Here is a 21,584-nt window from a genome sequence, read left to right on the forward strand (position 1 = left end):
TGGCAAGGCAAGGCCATACGCCCGTGTGGCTCCTCGCGGAGTATAGCTCACATCCAAACATCTGATTGGGGAACAGGGCAACGCCCATGGATGCCTTAGGGGGAAAGCTATCCAGTACAACAGAGATATTTAGTCTTTCGAGACCAATGAATTGGAACAAGTCAACTGACCCTATTTTATACTATGGTTACATTTAGACTATTATGGTTCCATAGGAATTCCAAAATTCCTTTCTAGTTTCAGATTTCTCAACAACAATTCCTCTCACAAACCCCGATCCCAGAGAGACCACTCATTCATATTTTTTTTTATAATACTCAATCAATTTCTTTCTGATCTTTGATAAACTGATGGTTGAAAATATATATTGATCTATGATTGCATGAAATCTTCCACTTAGTGTACTATACCACTTTAATTTTTATTTTTAGTTTGTCCTCCCTATTCTGTTTCTTGTTGCTTTTGGTAAATAAGGCTTGATGAACCAATTGAACTGGTCAATGGGGTTTCAAGCTCTGGTTTTGAACTTGGATCTTGTAGGGAGTGGGATAACAACGATGGAATGGTCCTCAAGAGTAAAAGTTGCTTTGGGTTCTGCAAAAGGACTGGCATATTTACATGAGGACTGTAAGCTCTCCCTTTCTAGCTATTTTCTTGTATTGATATCTATTTATTTATAAACTGTAATTGAACTTCTTCATTGAAATGTGTCAAGGCATTGTTCCTTGTTCTTACTGATATTTTTAATTTGTAGGCCATCCTAAGATTATTCATCGTGATATCAAGTCAGACAATGTTCTTCTTGATCTTAACTGTGAAGCGAAGGTAGGATGCACATCTTTGCTTGTTTGGTAGAATATATTGTAATGATCTAGCATGCTGATCTGGTTTACCGGTTTTTCATGAAACAGTCTTATCTTGAAATTTCTTATGTTCATGTTCATGAAGAAGTAGCTTTAAGTACATTAAAAAATCAATCCTTTTCCAAGCATTACTCAAACCTGCTTGTTGCATTGACCATTCAATGACAAAGTAAAGGCACTATTATAGTTTCTCATTCCTAAACTTTTATTTCTACGGTTCATCTAATGAACTGAAGTCATTATGCAGATTGCTGATTTTGGCCTTGCAAAGATCTTTCCTGATGACAACACCTACATTGAAGTCACTCGAGTAATGGGAACTTTCGGGTAAGATAACCCATTTCATTTTCATGAAAATCTTACACTTTTCATTGGGTGTACTAACTGAGAAGATCTAAGAAATATTAAGATTGGAGAGAAATCTGTAATATATGAGAAGATCAAAGAAATAATAGAATAGTAAATAGGAATAAGGGTACGGTTACCAAAACAACTCACCATTGGGGGTCTCTAGGAATCTACTGAGATCAATCCAAATGGTTCTGGCTTGCAAGCTCTTGAAAATGTTTACACTCCATTTAGGTATTATAAGGAACTAAAAGACACTAAAACTTGAACTCCAATCCTATTAAAACTCAAACAGCTAATGAAACTCCTATTAGAACTGAAACTTAAATCCTATTAGGACTTGGACTTGTGAACGTCAAGTCTCCTAACTGAAATCAACAATTAATTAATTAACTTAAGACAAATCTACACCTATGAAACCCAGTAATTAAAAGAAAAGAAACAAGAACTTTTGGTGGATAGATGGACCCCCATTATTTATTTTTCTTCTTGTTTGGTAGTCCCCATCACCCAGGTGGTGTGATTTTGGTTATAATTATCTCATTTTCAATAGCATGATTATTTTTCTTGTGTGGACTGATTTCAGGTGAAAAAAATCCAATTGCATTGGTTTATAGATCGTCTGAGTTGAACTAGGGAGACCTAGCTGGTGTGAATTTTGTTTCTAACTCCTGCATTTTCATAAAAGGCTATACTCTATTGTTATCCTGGTTTGGACTCATTTCTGGTCAAGAACTCCAATTGCATTGATATAGAACTGATGTGGTCAAATTAGAGTAATGGACAGACCTAGCTAGTGTCATTTTTTTTTGTTTCTAATTCAAGTTGTGTTATTCCGGAGTACATGTACTGAAGTGTTTGATTAAAAGTAAACTACCAGTTTTTTAAATGTTATTGAAGAGAGTCAGACATGAGAATGATCGTTGGTGGGTCAAGGTCATTAGAAGTAAGTATGGATGTGATATGGGGAGATGGGAATCCTTGGACTTGTTTGCAAAAAAAGGGTTGTCGGTTTGGAGAGACATTCTAAAAATATCTTCTCTTTTCAAGTTAAAGGTTAGATTTAGAGTGTATAGGGGTGATAGAATATCTTTCTGGCAGGATGTGTGGTGTGGGGATGTGTCCTTTAAGTGTCGATTTCCGAGATTATTCAATATGGCTTCAAATAGGGAGGCCTTTGTTAGCGATTGCTTTGAGTGGAATGAGGGTGTTCTTGTGTGGAACCCTGGGTTTAGAAGATCATTTTTTGAGTGGGAGGTGGATTTGGTCTCTAGCCTGCGGGCCCTTCTTGAGGGTTGTTACATTAAAAGGAATGGGGAGGATAAAAGGCTTTGGATTGAGGAACCTTCTGGGACTTTCTCGGTTAAATCTTTCTATAAAAGTATTATGCCCATTTCTAACCCTTCATGTTCGGCAAAGGTATGGAAATTTCATTGCCCACCTAGAGTTTGTATCTTTGGTTGGGCGGTTTGTCGTGATAGAATACAAACTATTAATTTTCTGAGAAACCGTGGTATGTGGCTTATTGATCATTGCCCACTATGTCTGCATGATGGGGAATCTGTGGATCACTTGTTTATGCATTGTTCGTTCACTAGGCTCATATGGCAATTCATCTTCATGAGATTTGGGATTTGTTGGGTTTTTCCAAAATCTATTCCGTCGCTATTGCACCAATGGGGAGGGGTTCCTTGGAAGGAAAAAGGAAAAACCTTGTGGAATTTTTGTTTACTTGCTACGTGGTGGTCTATATGGAAGGAGAGGAACTCTAGAGTCTTTGAGGGGAAAGCCATGAATCCTCATTGGATTTACTTGAAGATCATCACCTTGGTTATATCTTGGGTGAGATGCCTCCCATCCTTTCGGTTTGTATCGGCTTTTGATCTTTGGGAAGGTTGGCGGGAGGTGTGCTTTAGTGTTGAGTGCAGAGATCTTATTTTGCATAGGTGGAAGCCCCCTGCTCAAAACATGTATAAGGTTAATTTCGATGGTGCGAGTTCCGGCAATCCGGGTCCGGCAGGAGTGGGAGGGGTTTGTCACAATGATAAGGGGGATGTTATGTGGGCATACTACGGCTCTATTGGTGTGTCTGATTCCTCAGATGCGGGAGTGAGGGCGGCACATTTTGGCATTTTGAATATTGATAGAAGGTTGATGGATCAGACCATTGTTGAGGGAGATTCGTTAAATGTGATTCGTTGGCTGAAAGGTGGGGTGGCTCCTCCGTGGAGATTTCTTTCCATTTTTGATGAGATTGAGGACTTAACTGCGGGGTCCGCTATCGGCTTTCAACATGTTAGAAGATCGGCAAATGATAAGGCGGATGCGCTAGCTAAGCGTGGTGTCTCAGGTGGTTCTATTCTGTGGTTCGACCACCTTCCTCCCTGAAAAGGGGTTTTCTCTGTATTTTGTTTTTTCTTCGTTCCTGTTTCTTTCTTGCTTCCTATTGTAGATATGGGTGGTCCATCTCGGCCTCCTAAATTTGCTATATATAATTATTGCCATTTAAAAAAAAAAGAGTCAGACATGAGAAAGGGAATCGTTTTCAAATATCCAATGACAAACTCCATTTCTTAATTTAAGCATCCATACCTTTTGCTTTTCTCTATTAATGTGTTTCCTAATGACAGGTAACTTAGATCCGGAATATTTTTTGGATCTGCAAATTCATGGAAAACAGAATCATTTTCAAATATCCAATTAAAACAATCCGTTTCTTGCTTTAATCATCCATATATTTTTCTTTACTCTATTAATGTGATTTTTCTTGCTTTAATCATCCATACATTTTTATTTTCTTTATTAATGTGATTTCTAATGACAGGTACTTAGATCCAGAATGTTTTTTGACCCAGAAATTCACTGAAAGATCAGATGTTTTCGCTTTTGGAGTCATGGTTCTGGAGCTGATTACTGGACGCCAAGCTGTTATGAGGACTCAGTCCTCTGGGGTGTATAGCTTGGTAGAGTGGGTTAGTATTGTACATCACCGATTCTCCCTTTCCTTACATGTCTTGAATATTGAGCTGCATAAATCTTCACTTACAATACCATTCCTACCCATGAATCCTGAAATCTCAAGACACTGTGGGTCTTAAAATCGCCTATTCCTACTTTTGTTTGTGTTCTGTCTCCCATTTCCTACCAGATCTAGTAGGTATATGTGTCATGGAAAATTGAAAGATTAGTTGTCTGGCATTGCAGGCGAAACCTTTAATGGAAGCTCACAACTACCACGTGCTTGTTGATCCACGATTGGAGGCAAACTACGATGTCAATGACATGACACGAGTTGTTGATTGTGCAGCTGCTTGTGTGAGGGCGTCTTCTCGAAGTCGACCGAAGATGAGCCAGGTATGATATTAGAGTGATTGCTCCAATAGTGATTGTAGCATAGTTAAACCTTTCGCTCGACGCATAAGGAATTGCTTTTATTGGTCCAGTGAGTTGCAAAAAAGTTACACTTTGACACTGCTTTTAACATTAGGAATACTAACTATTTTGTGTTTAGTTGTACGTGGAAATTTCTAATGTTTTACTCGTTGACACTGATTTTGACACTAGGAACACTTCACTATTTTGTCTTTAGTTGTATTTGGAAATTTCTAATTTTTGTAATCCTAACCTTATCGTAGGTTTCAATGTAAAGAAAATTCCGATTTTGCGTTTGCTGAAAGTTTCAAATTTACAGATTTTAAAATCAGTGATTTTAGATTGACCGAATTTTAAATATGTATGTTGTTTGGGTTAAATTCTTGTATTTGCACTGTTTGGATGATATCCGCAAATTTTCCTGTAAATCGTATTGGTGCTCTTTGGCTTATAAAGAAGTTAGATTGGCAGTACTCTCCATTTCAACCTTGAGGTTGCTTGTTTTCTCCTAGCATACCTAGCAAAACGGGTAACATTGATAAAAAAAAAATTTTAAAAAAAATCCATAGCTAGATAAATTCAAATAAACATTTAGATCCTTATTAATGTGATAAATTCCTTTAGCAATTGTTAATGTTTCTTGGCATTATGTTTAGCAAAGCTGCCTACTTGACATGGAGAAGGACAAATTAAAAGCACACAAATAACATTTATATGGTCTAATAAGTACAAATACCATTTAGATGGTCTCGTAAGTCTCTCTCTCTCTCTCTCTCTCTCTCTCTCTCTCTCTGTGTATGTGTGTGTGTGTCAAGAAGCTCTCCTTGAATATGTTTATTGTAAGTTTGTAACGATCTTCCAAGTTCTTTTTTAAACCCGAGTCTTATGCTTATTGACAAGAAGGAGAAAACATGACTGCATGTAAAAAGAACATAAAACGTAATTGATTTGTAGAATTAGTTAAGCAGAAGAGCTTGCTCAAGAAATTATTTCCCCGAGGACCATATTACAGAAATTATAGACAAATTTCTTAAAATGTTGCACGAGGATGGTCTTACGTCTGTTACTCACTCACCTCAGTAAATATCTCAGAGAACCTCATTACCATCTGGAAATTTCCTGATCTCTACTCTCATGAAACATAGTACTTAGGAGGAAGCCAGCACACGTTGGAGTAATCAAATTCTAGAGAGGCAGCAGAATTTCTCTTAGTTTTTTAACTCAAAAAATTGAAGAATAAAAAGATAATTAAGTGGAAATTCCAGAAGATAACAAGAAAAATAAACTACGGAATTCATATGGGTTCCCCATCGCTCTATCCCTTCATCTGTAAAGAAAAACATCAATCATTCAAAATAAATTAAAGATATAAGCTAGTAACTGCCCTAAACCCATCAACTAAAACTAAAGTTTTGAGTTAAAACTCAGAAATTACACACTTCTACCAAGGAAAAACCAATACTAAGTCAATTAAAGCTCATTAACACAATACTAATATTCTTCCCCGTGACTTTCATGTTGAGAGTCCAAACCCAAAGAAATTATGCTTGAAATCTTTTGTAGAAGTTATTCCTTCTACAAAAATTTGCAAAATCTCGGTGTGCATGTAATGAGATCCACCACCGGTGCTCTTTTAGTAAATAATGTATCTTATAACAGAAATACGATCCAAGAGTCAATGAGTAGCTCTTGAATTCAAATATCACTTTATAATTCAAATCTTGAATCAACTAAGAAGTAAATCACTGCTAAAAAAATATAGTCACTCACCTTTTAGTTTATAATAGACCAAAATAATGAAATTTGCAGTCAAAATATATTAAACCTAGTTTAATTACAATCGTTGATCAATCCCTTTGAAAACCCAGCAGAAATCTGCAGCAAAAGATCTTTGAAATGTGGAGTTCATTTCTACCAAAAAATCCCATGAATAAGAAAAAACAATTCTGAGCTGAAGAATCTCCAACTTCTTTCTCATATTCCAATATGTCAAAAAAAACAAAAACTTTTAAAACTGCAACCCTAATTACATATATACTTCCCCCTGCATGGTTGTTCAATTAGAGTTCTATTTAGTCTGCACTTATGATTAAAAAGAAAAGCTAAAAGAAACACAACAGACCTACTAAACTAAGGACTCTTTTAAACGACTAACAATCCTAACACAACTTTCTAACTACTCACTTCAAATGGAAATAAAATCTACTTTAGTCTTAAACTCTTATCGTGTGAATACATGAGCAGCAGAGTGAACAGTAACATAAACAATAATTTGAACAATGACATTAATAGTGACATGGACCTTTTATTCTATTTCACTCAGATAACTTTAGTAAATCTTTCTTCATTCTTGGGAAGGATGTGCCCCATCTGTGTCACATTATCCTAGAAGTGAAGTAGGCCTCATCTGTGCCAAAATTGGGATCCAATCCAGTGTCAAAATTTGGCTATGAAGTTGTACTACATCAGTCTCCATCTTGAACTGAACACGATCTCGAGTTCAAGTAATCATCTTCTACAGATAATCGCTTGCCAACAGAAATATTGTAGCTAAGATCTACGAATCTAAGGATTCCATATCTTTTCCAAACAAGATATTTAAAAAGAGGATAAAGAGGATACTTTGTTGGTAACTATAGTGGTATATAAATAAACTCCTCCAAGATTGGATAGCCGATGAATAACATCTCAATATTCATCTCATCCAATTGTTCTTCTTTTTCTGCCGTCAATCTGTCATATATATCTACACCAACGTCGAATGATCATACGCCAGTTTTCTTTGCACAATTTCTTTTGGTAGTGTTCTATCGAGCTCAATTTTTTCATCACTAATTCTACCGATTGTGATATTAAACGAATCTTTCCTCAGATTAATATGTTGTATTTAAAAGATAGGCATAACTGGTAGGATACTTCATTCAAATCCTCATAGGATTCATCAAAATGAATCTCTTTTTGGATTAATATGTTGTATTAAACTGATTGGCGTATCTTATAGGATTCTTCATTCAAATCCTCATAGGATTCATCATCTTCTACATTTGCACGCAATCAAGTCTTCTTTCTCATGAATTTGGAGTGTGCAGTATTGCTTGGTTGCCCAGAAATTGAGAGAGAATGACGTTGTATTGTACGAACTGCTCTATTATCTCATTCTTCCTTCGATTTTGCTTCTCTCCTTGTAGAATTAACTCTCCTCCTTGAATTAATTTCTTAATCTTCTCAAGATTCTTGTTTTCCGGAAGCTCTTCCCTATAATCAGGACATGAGGGCTTTTTCAGAGCTATCTTAGCTGTGATACCAAATAATATAGAAAAAAAATATGCTATTGATTCTCTTTCAGCAAATAATGTAGCTTATAACTGATATACGATCCAAGAGTCGATGGGTGGCCCTTGGATTCAAATATCCACATTACAATTCAAATGTTGAATCAGCTAAAAAGTAAATTACTGCTTAAAAATTATAGCAACTCACCTTTTATATGATAATGAACCAAAATAATGAATCAGCTATCAAAATATATTAATTTTAAGTCTAATTTCTTCAAAATATATTAAATCACTGAAAAAACCCTTACTTTTTTCTCCTATTCGAGTATGTCAAAATAAATGCTTAAAACCGTAGTCCCAATTAAATGTATACTTCTTTCTTTGTGGTTATCCAATTAGAGGTCTAATTAGACTGCACTTCTAATAAAAAAAGATCGTAGGAACGTAATATACTTGCTAAAATAAGGACTCTTTTTAATGCTATCAATCCTAATACGGACTTCAAACATAAATAAACCAACTTCAATTCCTAACTCTAACCCTATGAATTATTGATGTGAAAGAGAACACGAACATTGACATAAGCAGTGATATGAACACAGTCACTTGAACAATGATGTGAACAGCAACATGGGCCCTTTTTAACTCGAATTTACGTAAGTAAATTGAGTGAATCTTTCTTGATTCTTGTGAGGGATCAGCCCCATTCACGTTACGATGTTCTGCATTGAAATGGGACCCTTGTCTCCCTCAAAACTGTTGTGGATTTAGGGAATAATACAGCTTACCAGATTTCTGTTGAGGAACAGAAACAACAAACAAACAGTGTTAGTAAAACCTTTTCCGATGCGGCGAGATGAGGCACGGACTATGTCGCTCTCTTTAAGGTGAATTTGCGCCTCTGCGGAAACAAATTCCGATGCAGCAGATTCCTGGCCACAATCACCCCCAGGAAACAACAGCCCGACGCACCGTCGATCTCTAAGAACTGCACGATCAAGGAGATTCGAACCACCCGAACACTCCAGTAGCCCAACAAAATACGTAAAATAAAAGAAGAAGAAAGAAATCTCTGTTTAGAGTAAGCTGAGAAAACCATGAAGAAAACAATAGTTTTTCGTTCTGTTGTTGTGTATGAAAACCACAGAGAACATCCTCTTTTATAAACCAAAACATATCCGTTTAACACACCCTTTAATGGAGTAAAGATGCCCTTTAAGAAAAGAGTCGTTCAAAAAACTTTACAGATGCGAAAGGTCGCATCCCTAACAGTCACAACGCTTAGGAACGGTGTAGTTATTTACCCAGTTATTCGTAAAATAACTACGGCGTCATTTACCCAGTTAATTGACGTTCAAGTAAGCCGGCTTACCCAGGTACACCGGCTTACCTAAACAATAACGGCGAAGGTAAAGGGAAGTTAAACGGACATAAACAAAATTAAAATGTAGGGGAAGGAAAACCTTGACTCACACGCGTGGTCGGCCGAGCCGAGCCGGGCTGGGCGGCGCGCGTGTGATATAGCCAAAGCCCATCGGGTCCACTTGGTGGCTCATGCGTGTAGGCCCATTTTCTCCTCTTCTCATTCACAAAGCTAAAGAAGTGAAAAGCTATATAACCACATGAAGATTTTCTCCACTTTCCAATACGGGACTATTTGCTTTTGTGAAGGAAGTGCGCAAACCATTTTCCAAAACCAAAGTGGCTTCCTTTTATAAACAAAAGAACTTTGTAAAATACCAACAAGGGCTATTTTTGTATTAAAATAGAAATAATTCCCCACTTATTTTAAAAGAAAATATTTTAAAATAAAATATAACTTGTGTTGGGCAACCGGCGAAGCAACACACATAATAAAGGTGACTATGTCTTGAACCTTTATTTAGTGTAAGTGTACTCTAACTGCCAGGAGTTGAAGTGGCTATGTCTTGAACTACAATCCTTGAGGGCTAGAAAGAAATACATCACACGCATGAAGCTAAAGTGTTCTATTGGTTCTTCCAAGCTTGCACATTATGGCCCTGTGCACATCCCAGGTTCATGTAAGCAGAAGAGAATTAAGCCCACATTCTCTTTGGAAGCGGCTCACTTCCTAGCAAATACGTAGGTGAGTCTATCAAGAAAACTCCTGTAGCCTAGACATTCCACTCATATGAGTTATAGATCTCATTAAGAGTACAATACTCAACTTCACAAAGCTTCAGGATATCATGCTGGGTTACACCATAGGGATGGACTTCGAGTTAAACTCATATTTAGCATGATCATGGCACCGTCCACCAATTACACTATGACTCATTTTTCCCATTGAAAATCTAGTTTTTGGCATCTCCAGTCCCTAGATTGGGTATCCATCATAGGTAATTACTCATTAATGGGCTTAAGTCCCATCCCCCTCAATGTAATTCAGATTTTCTTCCTTGATAAGGCTTTAATTAAGGGATCTGCTAAGTTGTCACCTGATCTCACAAAATCAACCGTGACTGCACCATTGGATATCAACTCTCTCACAGTACTGTACTTTCTTCGGATCTGTCCCGACTTTCAATTATAGTACTTGTTTTGTACTCTTCCAATGGCTGCCATGCTGTCACAATGAATCAAAACTGCAGACACAGGTCTATATCAAACAGGTATGTCAGATAAAAAATTCTTTAACCAAGTAGCTTCTTCACAAGCAGAGGTTAGTGCAATTAGTTCTGATTTCATAGTAGATTGAGCAATTATAGTTTGTTTCTTGGATCTCCAAGAGACTGCACCACCACCAATAGTAAATACATAACCCGTGGTAGCTTTGGAATCTTCTGACAAAGTATTCCAATCCGCATCGCTGAATCCTTCCAAGACAGTAGGAAATATCTGAAAATGAATCCCATTAGTAATAGTACGTTTAAGATATCTCATTACACGTGATATAGCATTCCAATGTTCTATACTAGGACAACTAGTATATCTACATAGCAAACCAATAGCATATGCAATATCAGGTCTAGTGCAATCTGTAGCATATCTTAAACTACCAATGATACTAACATACTCTTTTTTATTTACACTATCACCATCATTAGAATACAATCTAATACTTGGATCAAAAGGAGTACAAACAGGTTTACAATCAAAATACTTATACTTTTTAATTATTTTCTCAATATAATGGGATTGATCAAGTGAAATACCATTTTCAGATCTAGTTATTTTGATTCCCAAGATACATTTGCTTCACCAAGATTTTTCATATCAAAGTTTTACATAAGCATGCTTTTGGTTTTATTAACTGATTCTAAGTTAGAACCAAAAATCAAAAGATCATCAACATACAAGCAAGTGAAATACAACATGAATCAAAATACTTATAATAAATGCATTTATCACTTTCATTTATCTTAAATTCATTTGATATAACAACATTATCAAACTTTTCATGCCATTGTTTGGGAGCTTGTTTAAGACCATAAAGTGATTTCAACAATTTACACACTTTGTCTTCTTGACCAAAGGCAACAAAACCATCAGATTGATCCATATAGATCTCTTCTAAACTACCATTTAGAAATGCAGTCTTTACATCCATTTGATGGATAACAAGGTTATGGATGGCTGCCACTGCAATTAAGACTCTGATAGATGTGATTCTTGTAACTGGAGTGTAAGTCTCAAAGAAATCTATGTTCTCTTTCTGTTTAAAGCCTTTGGCCACAAGCCTTGCTTTAAACTTATCTATGGTTCCATCTGGTTTTAGCTTTCTTCTAAGAACCCATTTACAACCAATAGTTTTACATCTTGGAGGCAAGTCTACCAATTTCCCCGTTTGGTTAGACATCAAAGATTTCATCATTGATGGCTTCTCTCCAAAAATCAGCATCCAAAGAGGATAAAGCTTCCTCTAATGAAGATGGATCTCCCTCTAAAGTAAAGGCATAGAAGTAAGGGCCAAAATCTTTGGCTATTCCAGCCCTCTTACTTCGCCTTGGTTCAATTTCAGTGTGTTCATCTAAACCATGTTTAGTAACCCCACTATTTACAATAGTTTTGGTACCCCCACTATGTGTAAATTTAAAAGAAAATTTGTCCTAAAAAAATTTAGCATCTACTGACTCAACAATTACATTATTTTTTAGGTCAAGAAACCTATATGTTTTACTTTTTAAAGAATAACCCATAAAAACACATTATATGTCTCTACTTCTTAGTTTTGGTCTTTTAAGATCAGGAAGTCTAACATAGGCTAAACAACCCCATACTCTAAAGTAACTTACATTAAGTTTCTTGTTTTTCCATAACTCAAGTGGAGACACTTTACTTTTATTGTTTGGGATTCTATTAAGAACATAGTTAGAAGTTAGAATTGCTTCACCCCGTAGGTTAGAAGGAGCTCCTGAACTTAGAAGTAAAGTATTTGTAAGTTCAACTAATGTTCTATTCTTCCTTTCTGCAACCCCATTCGAGGCGGGGGAGTAAGGAGCAGTAGTTTCATGTATAATCTCTAGAGATTTCACAAAATCAGTAAACTCTAGTGATTCATACTCACCACCTCTATCACTTCTAAGTCTCTTGATTTTCATGTGAAACTGGTTTTCAACTTCTAACAAATATTCTTTAAACATTTTCAAGGCATCACTCTTTTGTCTTATCAAATAAATGATTGAAAATTTAGAAAAATCATCTATGAAAGTTATGAAGTATCTTTTACCACTACGGGTTAAGATACCATCTAACTCACAGATGTCAGTATGGACTAACTCTAATTATTCTGAATTTCTTTCAACACTTTTGAAAGGCTTTCTAGTTATTTTTGCCATACTACAAATTTCACACTTTTGAAAATCTTTGTTAGCCCAAGGGTTCAACAAGTACTCCTATTGAATTGTTTTGATGATTAACAAACTAAATTTGTTTTAAAGGTTTTATACACTAATGATTTCCATTGGCAAAGTTATAATGTTCACAGTGTACCATCCTCAAGAGTGCATGACAAGGTTGAACTCAAGGTTGAACTCGAGGTTGAACTCAAGCACAAGAATGGCAAATCAACTCAAGCATCAATGGAGTTGAGTGAAGACATGTCAAAGCCTCTACAAGGTGCCAACAAGATTGAAGACCAAGTAAATTTAGAATGTAAATGGTCCTCAATGTTTAGTCTAGGTCTATGGCACAAAGGAGAGTTAAAATCAACCTAGATAGAATTTAATGGGTTTGTGAATGTTCATAGTGGTGTCTCAACATTGTTGGACCCTCATGACACTCCATTTATCTTGAAAAATCAAAGTTCCAAAAGCCCAAACAAAATCAGCAAAATATAAGGAAAATCTGCTATATTCTCGGAGTTCCGAGCTCGGAACTCCGAGAAAATTCTCGGAACTCCGAGAATTGTTCCAGGTTCAAAAAATAGCCGCTCGGAGCTCCGAGCCCGGAGTCCGAGACGACCGTTGGGGTGCGAATATTTTGTGATTTCTTGTCCCCTCTATTTATATGAACCTAGGGACTCTTGGGTTTCCTACCCAAGGACATTACAAAGATTTCAAGAGCACAAAAAGTCATTTGTTCTCCTTCTCTTGAAGATCTTCACTCTCCATCTCTCTCTTGTGCCATTTACCTTAGATTATTCTTGAGAGACCTTAGGACCTTCACTTGTTCAATCTTGTTCTTGTGAGAGTGAGTGAGCTTTACCTTAAATTAGCCTATCTAGAGGCAAGCAAGCTTTTTCATTTCATCTTCTTTGTATTTGGCACAAAGGGCGCCGTAGAAGACCCTTGGAGCGTAGAGCTCGATTTGTACAAGGCGGAAGGAACGCCGTATTTAAGTTCCTTGGAGAAGATAGTGGAATCCTCAAGGAGAGTAACTTGAGAAGAGTGGAGTAGGTCTTGAGATAAGACCGAACCACTATAAAAATCTTGGTGTCAAAGCTTCTTTGCCTCTTCACCTCTTCTTGTGTGGTAAGTTTTCACTATTGCTTTGAATACTATTTTTGATTTCCTATTCAATCTAAAACTAGTGCAATCTAAGTTTTCAAAATTCTTAAAATTTGAAAAGAAACCCAATTCACCCCCTCTTGGGTTGCTAAGTGGAATTTCACTTGGTATCAGAGCATAGGCTCTTACATAGGAATTCTCTTTGAAAACCTACAAGGGAAAGATTCAAATGGCAACCTTTTCTCATAGCAATGAGGGGCAATCCACCACTAGACCTCCCTTCTTCAATGGCTCAAACTATCCATATTGGAAAGCTAGAATGAGAGTGTTTTTAAAATCTTTGGATTTTGATGTTTGGAGAAGTATCCAAAATGGATATAATGAACCTAGTGTTGATATGGAACTATGGGATGAAAATGAAAGAAGAGAATCCACTATCAATGCAAAAGCAATGAATGCCTTGATTTGTGCCTTATCTCCCGAGGAGTTCAATCGAGTTTCTACTCTTGAAACCGCTAAGGAGATTTGGGATATGCTAGAGGTAGCTCATGAAGGGACAAATCAAGTGAAAGAGTCCAAGATGAATCTTCTCTTTAGAGAGTATGAGCTATTCATGATGGACCCAAATGAAACCATTGCCGAAATGCATACTAGGTTCACAAACATAACAAATGGGTTGAGATCCTTAGGTAAACAATTGTCTAGCAAGGACTTAGTTACCAAAATACTTAGGTCTTTACCTAAAGATTGGGATCCCAAGGTCACCGCCATTGAAGAAGCAAAAGACGTATCAAAAATGGGCTTAGAAGACTTAATAGGTTCCTTAACAACTTATGAAATGATTTTAAAAGGAAGAGAAACCTTAAACAAACAAAAGGAAGATACAAAAAGGAAAGGAATAGCTTTCAAAGCAAGAGTTGAGAGTGAAGAGGAAGAGAGTGAAGAAGACACACAAGATGATCTTGCTCTCTTCACCAAGAGATTCAAGAAATTTCTCAAATTCAAGAAAGGAGGCAACTCTAGCCAAGGAAGAAATAGACCCTCAAACAAAGAGGAGATGAGATGCTATAAGTGCAACAAGGTTGGTCATATACGGCCAAATTGCCCACTCATCAACAACAATGACAAGGATAGGAAGAATAGAAGACATGGCAAAAAGGCTTTGTGTGCGGCGGCTTGGGATGAAGGGAGTGCTTCATCCGGAAATGAATCCAACGGAAAGGATGAAGATGACCTTTGCTTCATGGGACTCGCCGATGTAACACAAGACATCTCCTTATCCGAGGTAAATGATGTTGATGATATATCTCATGAATTCTCTAATGATGAACTAATTTTTGCTTGTGAAAAACTTCATGAAAATTTGGATTTACAACTCGCCAAAAACAAAACAATGAAAAAGTCCTTACAAAATGTCACTAGGGATTTTGGGTTCATGAAAAAGGAATTCGATTTGCAAACCAATACAAGTGAAAAATTGTTTTTGGAAAACAAAGCTTTGAATGAAGAAGTAGACAAATTAATCTTTGAAAACAAAAGCTTAAAAGAAGAAAATGAGAAACTTATTTTGAAATGCAAAGAACTTGATTTGACATTTAAAAAATTCTCATGTGGCAAAAATAAACTAGATGAAATTCTTGAAAATAAGCTTGTCTCTCTAAAAAAAAATGGTCTTGGTTACCAACCCTTTTCTAAAGGAAAAGCCTCATTCAAAAATAAAGCTATAGGAAATTTCTCCTACATCCATGCTAACACTAGTGCCTTTATTCCCACTTGTCACTATTGTGGTAGAATAGGACACTTAAGGTTTGCATGCAATGTTAAGAAATCAAAAGCAACAAAATTTATGTGGGTTAAAAAGAATGAGCTTTATGATGTTGCTAACCTTGAAGGACCCAAGAAAAAGTGGGTACCTAAAACTTCAACATGAGCTTTGATTCTTGTAGGTGTGCTTGAAAGGAAAACCCTCAAAGGACAAATGGTTTTTGGATAGCGGTTGCTCAAGGCACATGACGGGAGATGTAAGCAAGTTCGCCTTTGTCACCATGAGTCATCAAGGAAATGTCACCTTTGGGGATGATACAAGAAGCAAAATCCTCGGTGAAGGTACCATTAAAATTAAGGACATTAAGGTTGAACATGTTTTGCTCGTTGACGGTCTTTCATTTAATTTAATAAGCATTAGTCAACTATGTGATCTTGGTCACAAAGTTCTTTTTGAAAAAGATAGATGTAAAATTTTGAATTCCAAGAATAATGAAGTTGAATTTGTTGCATATAGAGATGGCAATATGTATTCATTAGCATTAGAAGACCTTGAAAATCAAAACATCCAATGTCTCTCCGCCATGGATGATAACCCTTGGTTATGGCATAGGAGACTTGGTCATGCTCATATGGATTTAATTTCAAGATTATCTTCTAAGAATCTTGTGAGAGAGTTACCTAAACTCAAATACATTAGAGATAAAGTTTGTAGTGCTTGCATTCATGGAAAACATGCTAAAAACTCTTTTAAACCCATAAGTGTATTATCTACCTCTTGTCCACTCCAACTCCTTCATATGGACCTATTTGGTCCCATGAAGACTAGTAGTAGAGGAGGAAGTAGATATGTATATGTGATTGTTGATGACTACTCTCGATTCACTTGGGTGTTATTCTTAACTAGTAAAGATGAAACCTTCAAGAAATTTGTCAACTTGTGCAAGCGAATTCAAAATGAACAAGGGGTTTTCATAAATGAAATTAGAAGTGATCATGGAACCGAGTTTGAGAACTTTGAGTTTGATACCTTTTGCAATGAAAATGGAATCAAGCACAATTTCTCGGCTCCAAGAACTCCCCAACAAAATGGGGTAGTTGAAAGGAAAAATAGATCTATTATTGAAATGGCTAGAACTATGTTAAATGAGCACAATGTTCCAAGAAACTTTTGGGCGGAAGCCGTTCACTCGGCTTGCTATATTTTAAATAGAGTGCTCATTAGACCTCACCTTAACAAAACACCTTATGAACTATGGAGTGGAACACCCCCCAAAGTTAGCTATTTCAAAGTCTTTGGTTGTAAATGTTTTATATTAAACATGAAAGACACCTTGCATAAGTTTGATTCAAAATCCGATGAAGGTATCTTCTTAGGCTATTCAACCCATAGTAAAGCTTATAGAGTCTATAACAAAAGAACTCAAATTGTGGAAGAATCCGTGCATGTCAAATTTGACGAGTCATTTGAACCTCCTAATGTCATTAATGAAGATGATGATGGTGTCAATCTTCTAGAGCCTCTTAGTCAAGTAGAGTCCATTGTCCAACCCTTAGAAAATCTTAATTTAGAAGGTCAACCTATAGAAGAACTTGAAGTAGAAAGTCTTCCTAAACATAGTAGAATCATGTCTAGTCACCCCTCTACTCAAATCATAGGTGAAACCTCACAAGGAGTTAAGACAAGATCTCACTATAAGAATGTTTGTGCCAACATGGCATTTATCTCCCAAATAGAACCCAAGTCCATAAAAGAAGCTGAAAAGGATGAATTTTGGATGATTGCTATGAATGAGGAACTAAACCAATTTGAGAGAAACCAAGTATGGAGGTTAGTTCCTAGGCCTAGTGATCACCCAGTTATTGGGACTAAATGGGTGTTTAGAAACAAACTCGATGAGCATGGAGATATTCAAAGGAATAAAGCTAGATTGGTAGCCCAAGGTTACAACCAAGAGGAAGGTATCGATTATGATGAGACCTTTGCTCCGGTTGCTAGATTGGAAGCCATAAGGATGCTACTTGCATTTGCATCCCATAAAAACTTTAAGTTGTATCAAATGGATGTGAAGAGTGCATTCCTAAATGGGTATATTATGGAGGAAGTTTATGTTGAACAACCTCCCGGTTTTGAGGATTTCAAATACCCTAATCACGTATATAGGTTGGACAAAGCCTTGTATGGTCTAAAGCAAGCTCCTAGAGCTTGGTATGAGAGGCTTAGCTCCTTCTTATTAGAGAGTGGCTTTCAAATGGGCACGGTTGACAAAACCTTGTTTATTAAAAGAAAAGGAAAAGATATGCTTATTGTTCAAGTCTATGTAGATGATATAATATTTGGTGCTACCAATGATAAGATGTGTGAAGAATTCGCACAATCCATGCAAAAAGAGTTTGAGATGAGTATGATGGGAGAGCTTACCTATTTCCTAGGACTTCAAATCAAACAATGTAAAAATGGAATTTTCATCAACCAAGAGAAGTATACTAAGGAACTCCTTAAGAAATTTGGCATGGATAGCTCTCAAATCAAGCCAACTCCTATGAGCACTTCCACCAAATTAGAAAAGGATGAAAGTGGGAAACCGGTTGATGAGAAAAAGTTTAGAGGAATGATAGGAAGTCTATTATATTTGACCGCTAGTCGGCCGGATATAATGTTTAGCGTGTGCATTTGTGCTAGGTTTCAATCGGGTCCTAAAGAGTCTCATTTGAGTGCCGTTAAGAGGATATTCAAATATCTCAAAGGAACTCCTTCTTTAGGATTATGGTATGAACGATCGAATGAATTCAATCTAGTAGGATTTTCGGATGCCGACTTTGCCGGTTGTAGAATTGATAGAAAAAGCACAAGTGGCACTTGTCAATTTCTAGGAAGGTCTCTAGTGTCCTGGTTTAGCAAAAAACAAAACTCGGTAGCCTTGTCTACAACCGAAGCAGAATACATTGCGGCCGGCGCTTGTTGTGCACAAATCCTATGGATGAAGAACACTCTCATGGACTATAATCTTGCATTTAGTAATGTTCCAATCCATTGTGATAATACAAGCGCCATCAACTTGACAAAAAATCCAATTCAACATTCTAAGACTAAGCACATAGAGGTAAGGCATCATTTCTTAAGAGATCATTCTCAAAAAGGGGATATTGAAATTAAGTACATCCACACCAATGAACAATTGGCGGATATCTTCACAAAACCCCTTAATGAGGATCGATTTTGTGACCTTAGGAGTGGACTCAACATTTGGAGTCTAGATCAAATGAAAGAGTTTGCACATGAAGCATGAATAGAAGACATAATTATCTTTGTATATATATATCTCATATTTTGATTGTGACTACATGGTTTTTGATGATCCAACCCTAACTCTAAAAATCACTCAATTGGTACCCATAGCCCACTTCATTTCAAGGGGGAGTCGGTACCATCACCCTAAATTAAGATACTTAAAACTTTGGCCTTGCGCCATCATCAAAACCCTCGGAAAGTCATCTATGTTCATGCATTGGATCATGGTTGGTTAAGTTGCAACTCAAAATATCACATATAACTCTGTTCTCCTCCCATTCAAAAAAAAATAAAAAATAAAAAAAAATAAAAAATTCTCGGAACTCCGAGATTTTGTCTCAGAACTCCGAGGAAATGAACAGAGGGCTCTGGAGCGTTTCTCGGAACTCCGAGAAAATTTCTCGGAACTCCGAGATTTCTTCCAGGCTTCTCGGAACTCCGAGAAAATTTCTCGGAACTCCGAGAATCGGACAGTAGAAAAATAAAAAAAATTGCGTGTGTTCTCGGAACTCCGAGAATCGGACAGTAGAAAAATAAAAAAAACGCGTGTGTTCTCGGAACTCCGAGACTATTTCTCGGAGCTCCGAGAATCGGTCCAGGAGCGTTAAAACCCCTGGATCCGGTTCTTTTTTTTCATTTTCTCCTCTCCCCTTTCCCTCTTCCTTCCCTTTCTTCTAAAATACTACCTCCATTTTCGTTCTTTCTCTTCCTTTTTCTCCTTCCACAACCCCTTTTCCTCCTTCAAACCATTTCCTTTAACTCTCTTCTTCCTACCAACCCATTTTTCTTCTTCAAACCCTAAAATTTCTCCTTTTTTTCTCCCCTTCTTCTATTTTCTTCCATTCTAGGGCCATTTCCTTGTTTTTAAACCCTTATCCTTCTCTATTTCTCTATTTCTCTCTATTTCTCTTATTCTCCTTCATTTTAGGGCTATCTCTCCACTCACATTTCTTCTCACAATGCCTCCCAAAACCAAAAATCTCAACATTGGAGGCTCCTCCCAAGCTGCAGACCCTGAATACTTTCCTGAAGAAGTTCCCGAGGAAGAAGGGCCTTCTCGGAAGAAGGCAAAGGCAAAGGCTGTAACGGCTGAGGTTGTGCCTAACTCATTTTTTACTGGGGATAAAGCCAAGAAACTCTGGGCCGACATCGGCACTAGGGGCATCCTCACCGGCAGGTACATTGATCCTCCTGTCCTTCAAAATTTCGACTTACAGGCCAAATTTGATGCCCTTCACTGGACATCCATCCTACACCTCAATGAACCAGTATACCCTCGATTGGTGCGTCTCTTCTACGCCAATCTCACAATTTCTCCTTCCTTCTTCAAAATTGAATCCAAAATCAAGAAAACAGTGATCAAACTCAACTATCACACCTTTGCCACTCTTCTTGGGATCAGCTTTGATGGCCTCACCCACTATTTCTGGCCGGAAGATGGGACCCATTCACTTGATGATATCGATCATGACACGGTCTATGGTAGGATTACGCGGAACTACCACTCTGGTATGCCCGTCCAATCCGCCGACCTCATTCCGGTAGCGCGTATGCTTCACAACTTTATGTACCACATCTTCATCCCTCGTGGTGGGATGCGTGAAGCCCTCAGACCCTTAGAGGCCTATCTTATCTACAGCATTCTCGAGGGCCGTCAGCTTTGTCTGCCGTACATCATGTTTCGCTACATGTTTCAGACCCCTGGCCGCTACCGCTCTTCGTTGCCCTATGGCATGGTCCTCACCCGTGTCTTCCGTCACTTTGGCATCACCTTGGATGGTGAACTGACCATGACTCCGACTGCCCCGTTTGATGAGCAGACCTTTAACCGCATGGCTTTGAATCAAGTAGCGGTTGACGATGCTCCTGCCGCTGGAGGCGGCTACGAAGCCGATGCTCAGGCTGCACCGGCCCCGCAGCCATCACAGGATACATCTTCATACTGCACTCGCCAGGATTTGGCTCAGATGCAGGAGGCTATTGAACGATCTATGGCCTCACAATTTGCGCAGCTATCTACCCATGTTGACTCTGAGATCTCTGCTCGCTTCCAGACCATGACTACCCACGTTGATGAGCAGTGGGCCGCTTATTATCGCTACCTCTCCGGTGACCAGTGGGGCCAGGCGCCGGGCAGCTCTTCTCATCAGCCACCGCCTCCTCCGCCTCAGTAGATGGCTCGAGTTCTCTAATGCTCAGATTTCTATTTCTATTCGGTGTATCTATCTGTTTCTGTTGTGTATCGATAGTCTTTGGACTATCCGCTGGTTGTATGGATCTTTTTTTTGGGATGTTTTAGGTTTATCTACATCTGTCGCCATTATGCTGTGTCATGAATGCTATGTATGCTGACCGATTGTATGCACTTTTCTGTATGCCATTTCACATCCTCTATATTATCTCTATGTTTCATTCTTTTTGCTTGCATACCATGTATTATGCCTACTCTCTTTATCGCATTTCATGTTACTTGTTCATTTGCTCTCACCTGCCCTCACTCCTTTTGTTCCACCTTTTTGGTGATGACAAAAGGGGGAGAATATTTGAGCTCCCAATGCATATATTAAGGGGGAGCAAAGCTCTATGCTTAAAATGTTGCAATCAAATTTTCATCCTTAAAGTAATGCCTTAAATGTTCAATTAAATCAAACTCTTAGGGGGAGCCCAAAGTGTTTTATTCATCCCTAAAGGGGGAGCTCCTACCCTAAAACAAATTATGTTTGTCATCATCAAAAAGGGGGAGATTGTTAGCCCAAGGGTT

General features: G+C 37.6%; 1 protein-coding gene across 1 annotated transcript in view; it reads left to right on the forward strand.

Moving 5' to 3' along the window:
- Positions 1 to 21,584, forward strand: part of LOC143853916 (proline-rich receptor-like protein kinase PERK3) — a 49,403-nt gene that overhangs the window by 21,735 nt on the left and 6,084 nt on the right. Inside the window, exons 3-7 of the mRNA XM_077363610.1 lie at positions 541 to 627; positions 755 to 825; positions 1,111 to 1,190; positions 4,036 to 4,183; positions 4,416 to 4,565. Coding sequence (XP_077219725.1) covers positions 541 to 627; positions 755 to 825; positions 1,111 to 1,190; positions 4,036 to 4,183; positions 4,416 to 4,565 — 536 coding nt within the window. The remainder of the gene's footprint in view (positions 1 to 540; positions 628 to 754; positions 826 to 1,110; positions 1,191 to 4,035; positions 4,184 to 4,415; positions 4,566 to 21,584) is intronic.

This window comes from Tasmannia lanceolata, unplaced genomic scaffold, assembly GCF_043159265.1.
Source record: "Tasmannia lanceolata isolate RefF3 unplaced genomic scaffold, GAP_Taslan_0.1 ptg000003l, whole genome shotgun sequence".
Classification (NCBI taxonomy): Eukaryota; Viridiplantae; Streptophyta; class Magnoliopsida; order Canellales; family Winteraceae; genus Tasmannia; species Tasmannia lanceolata.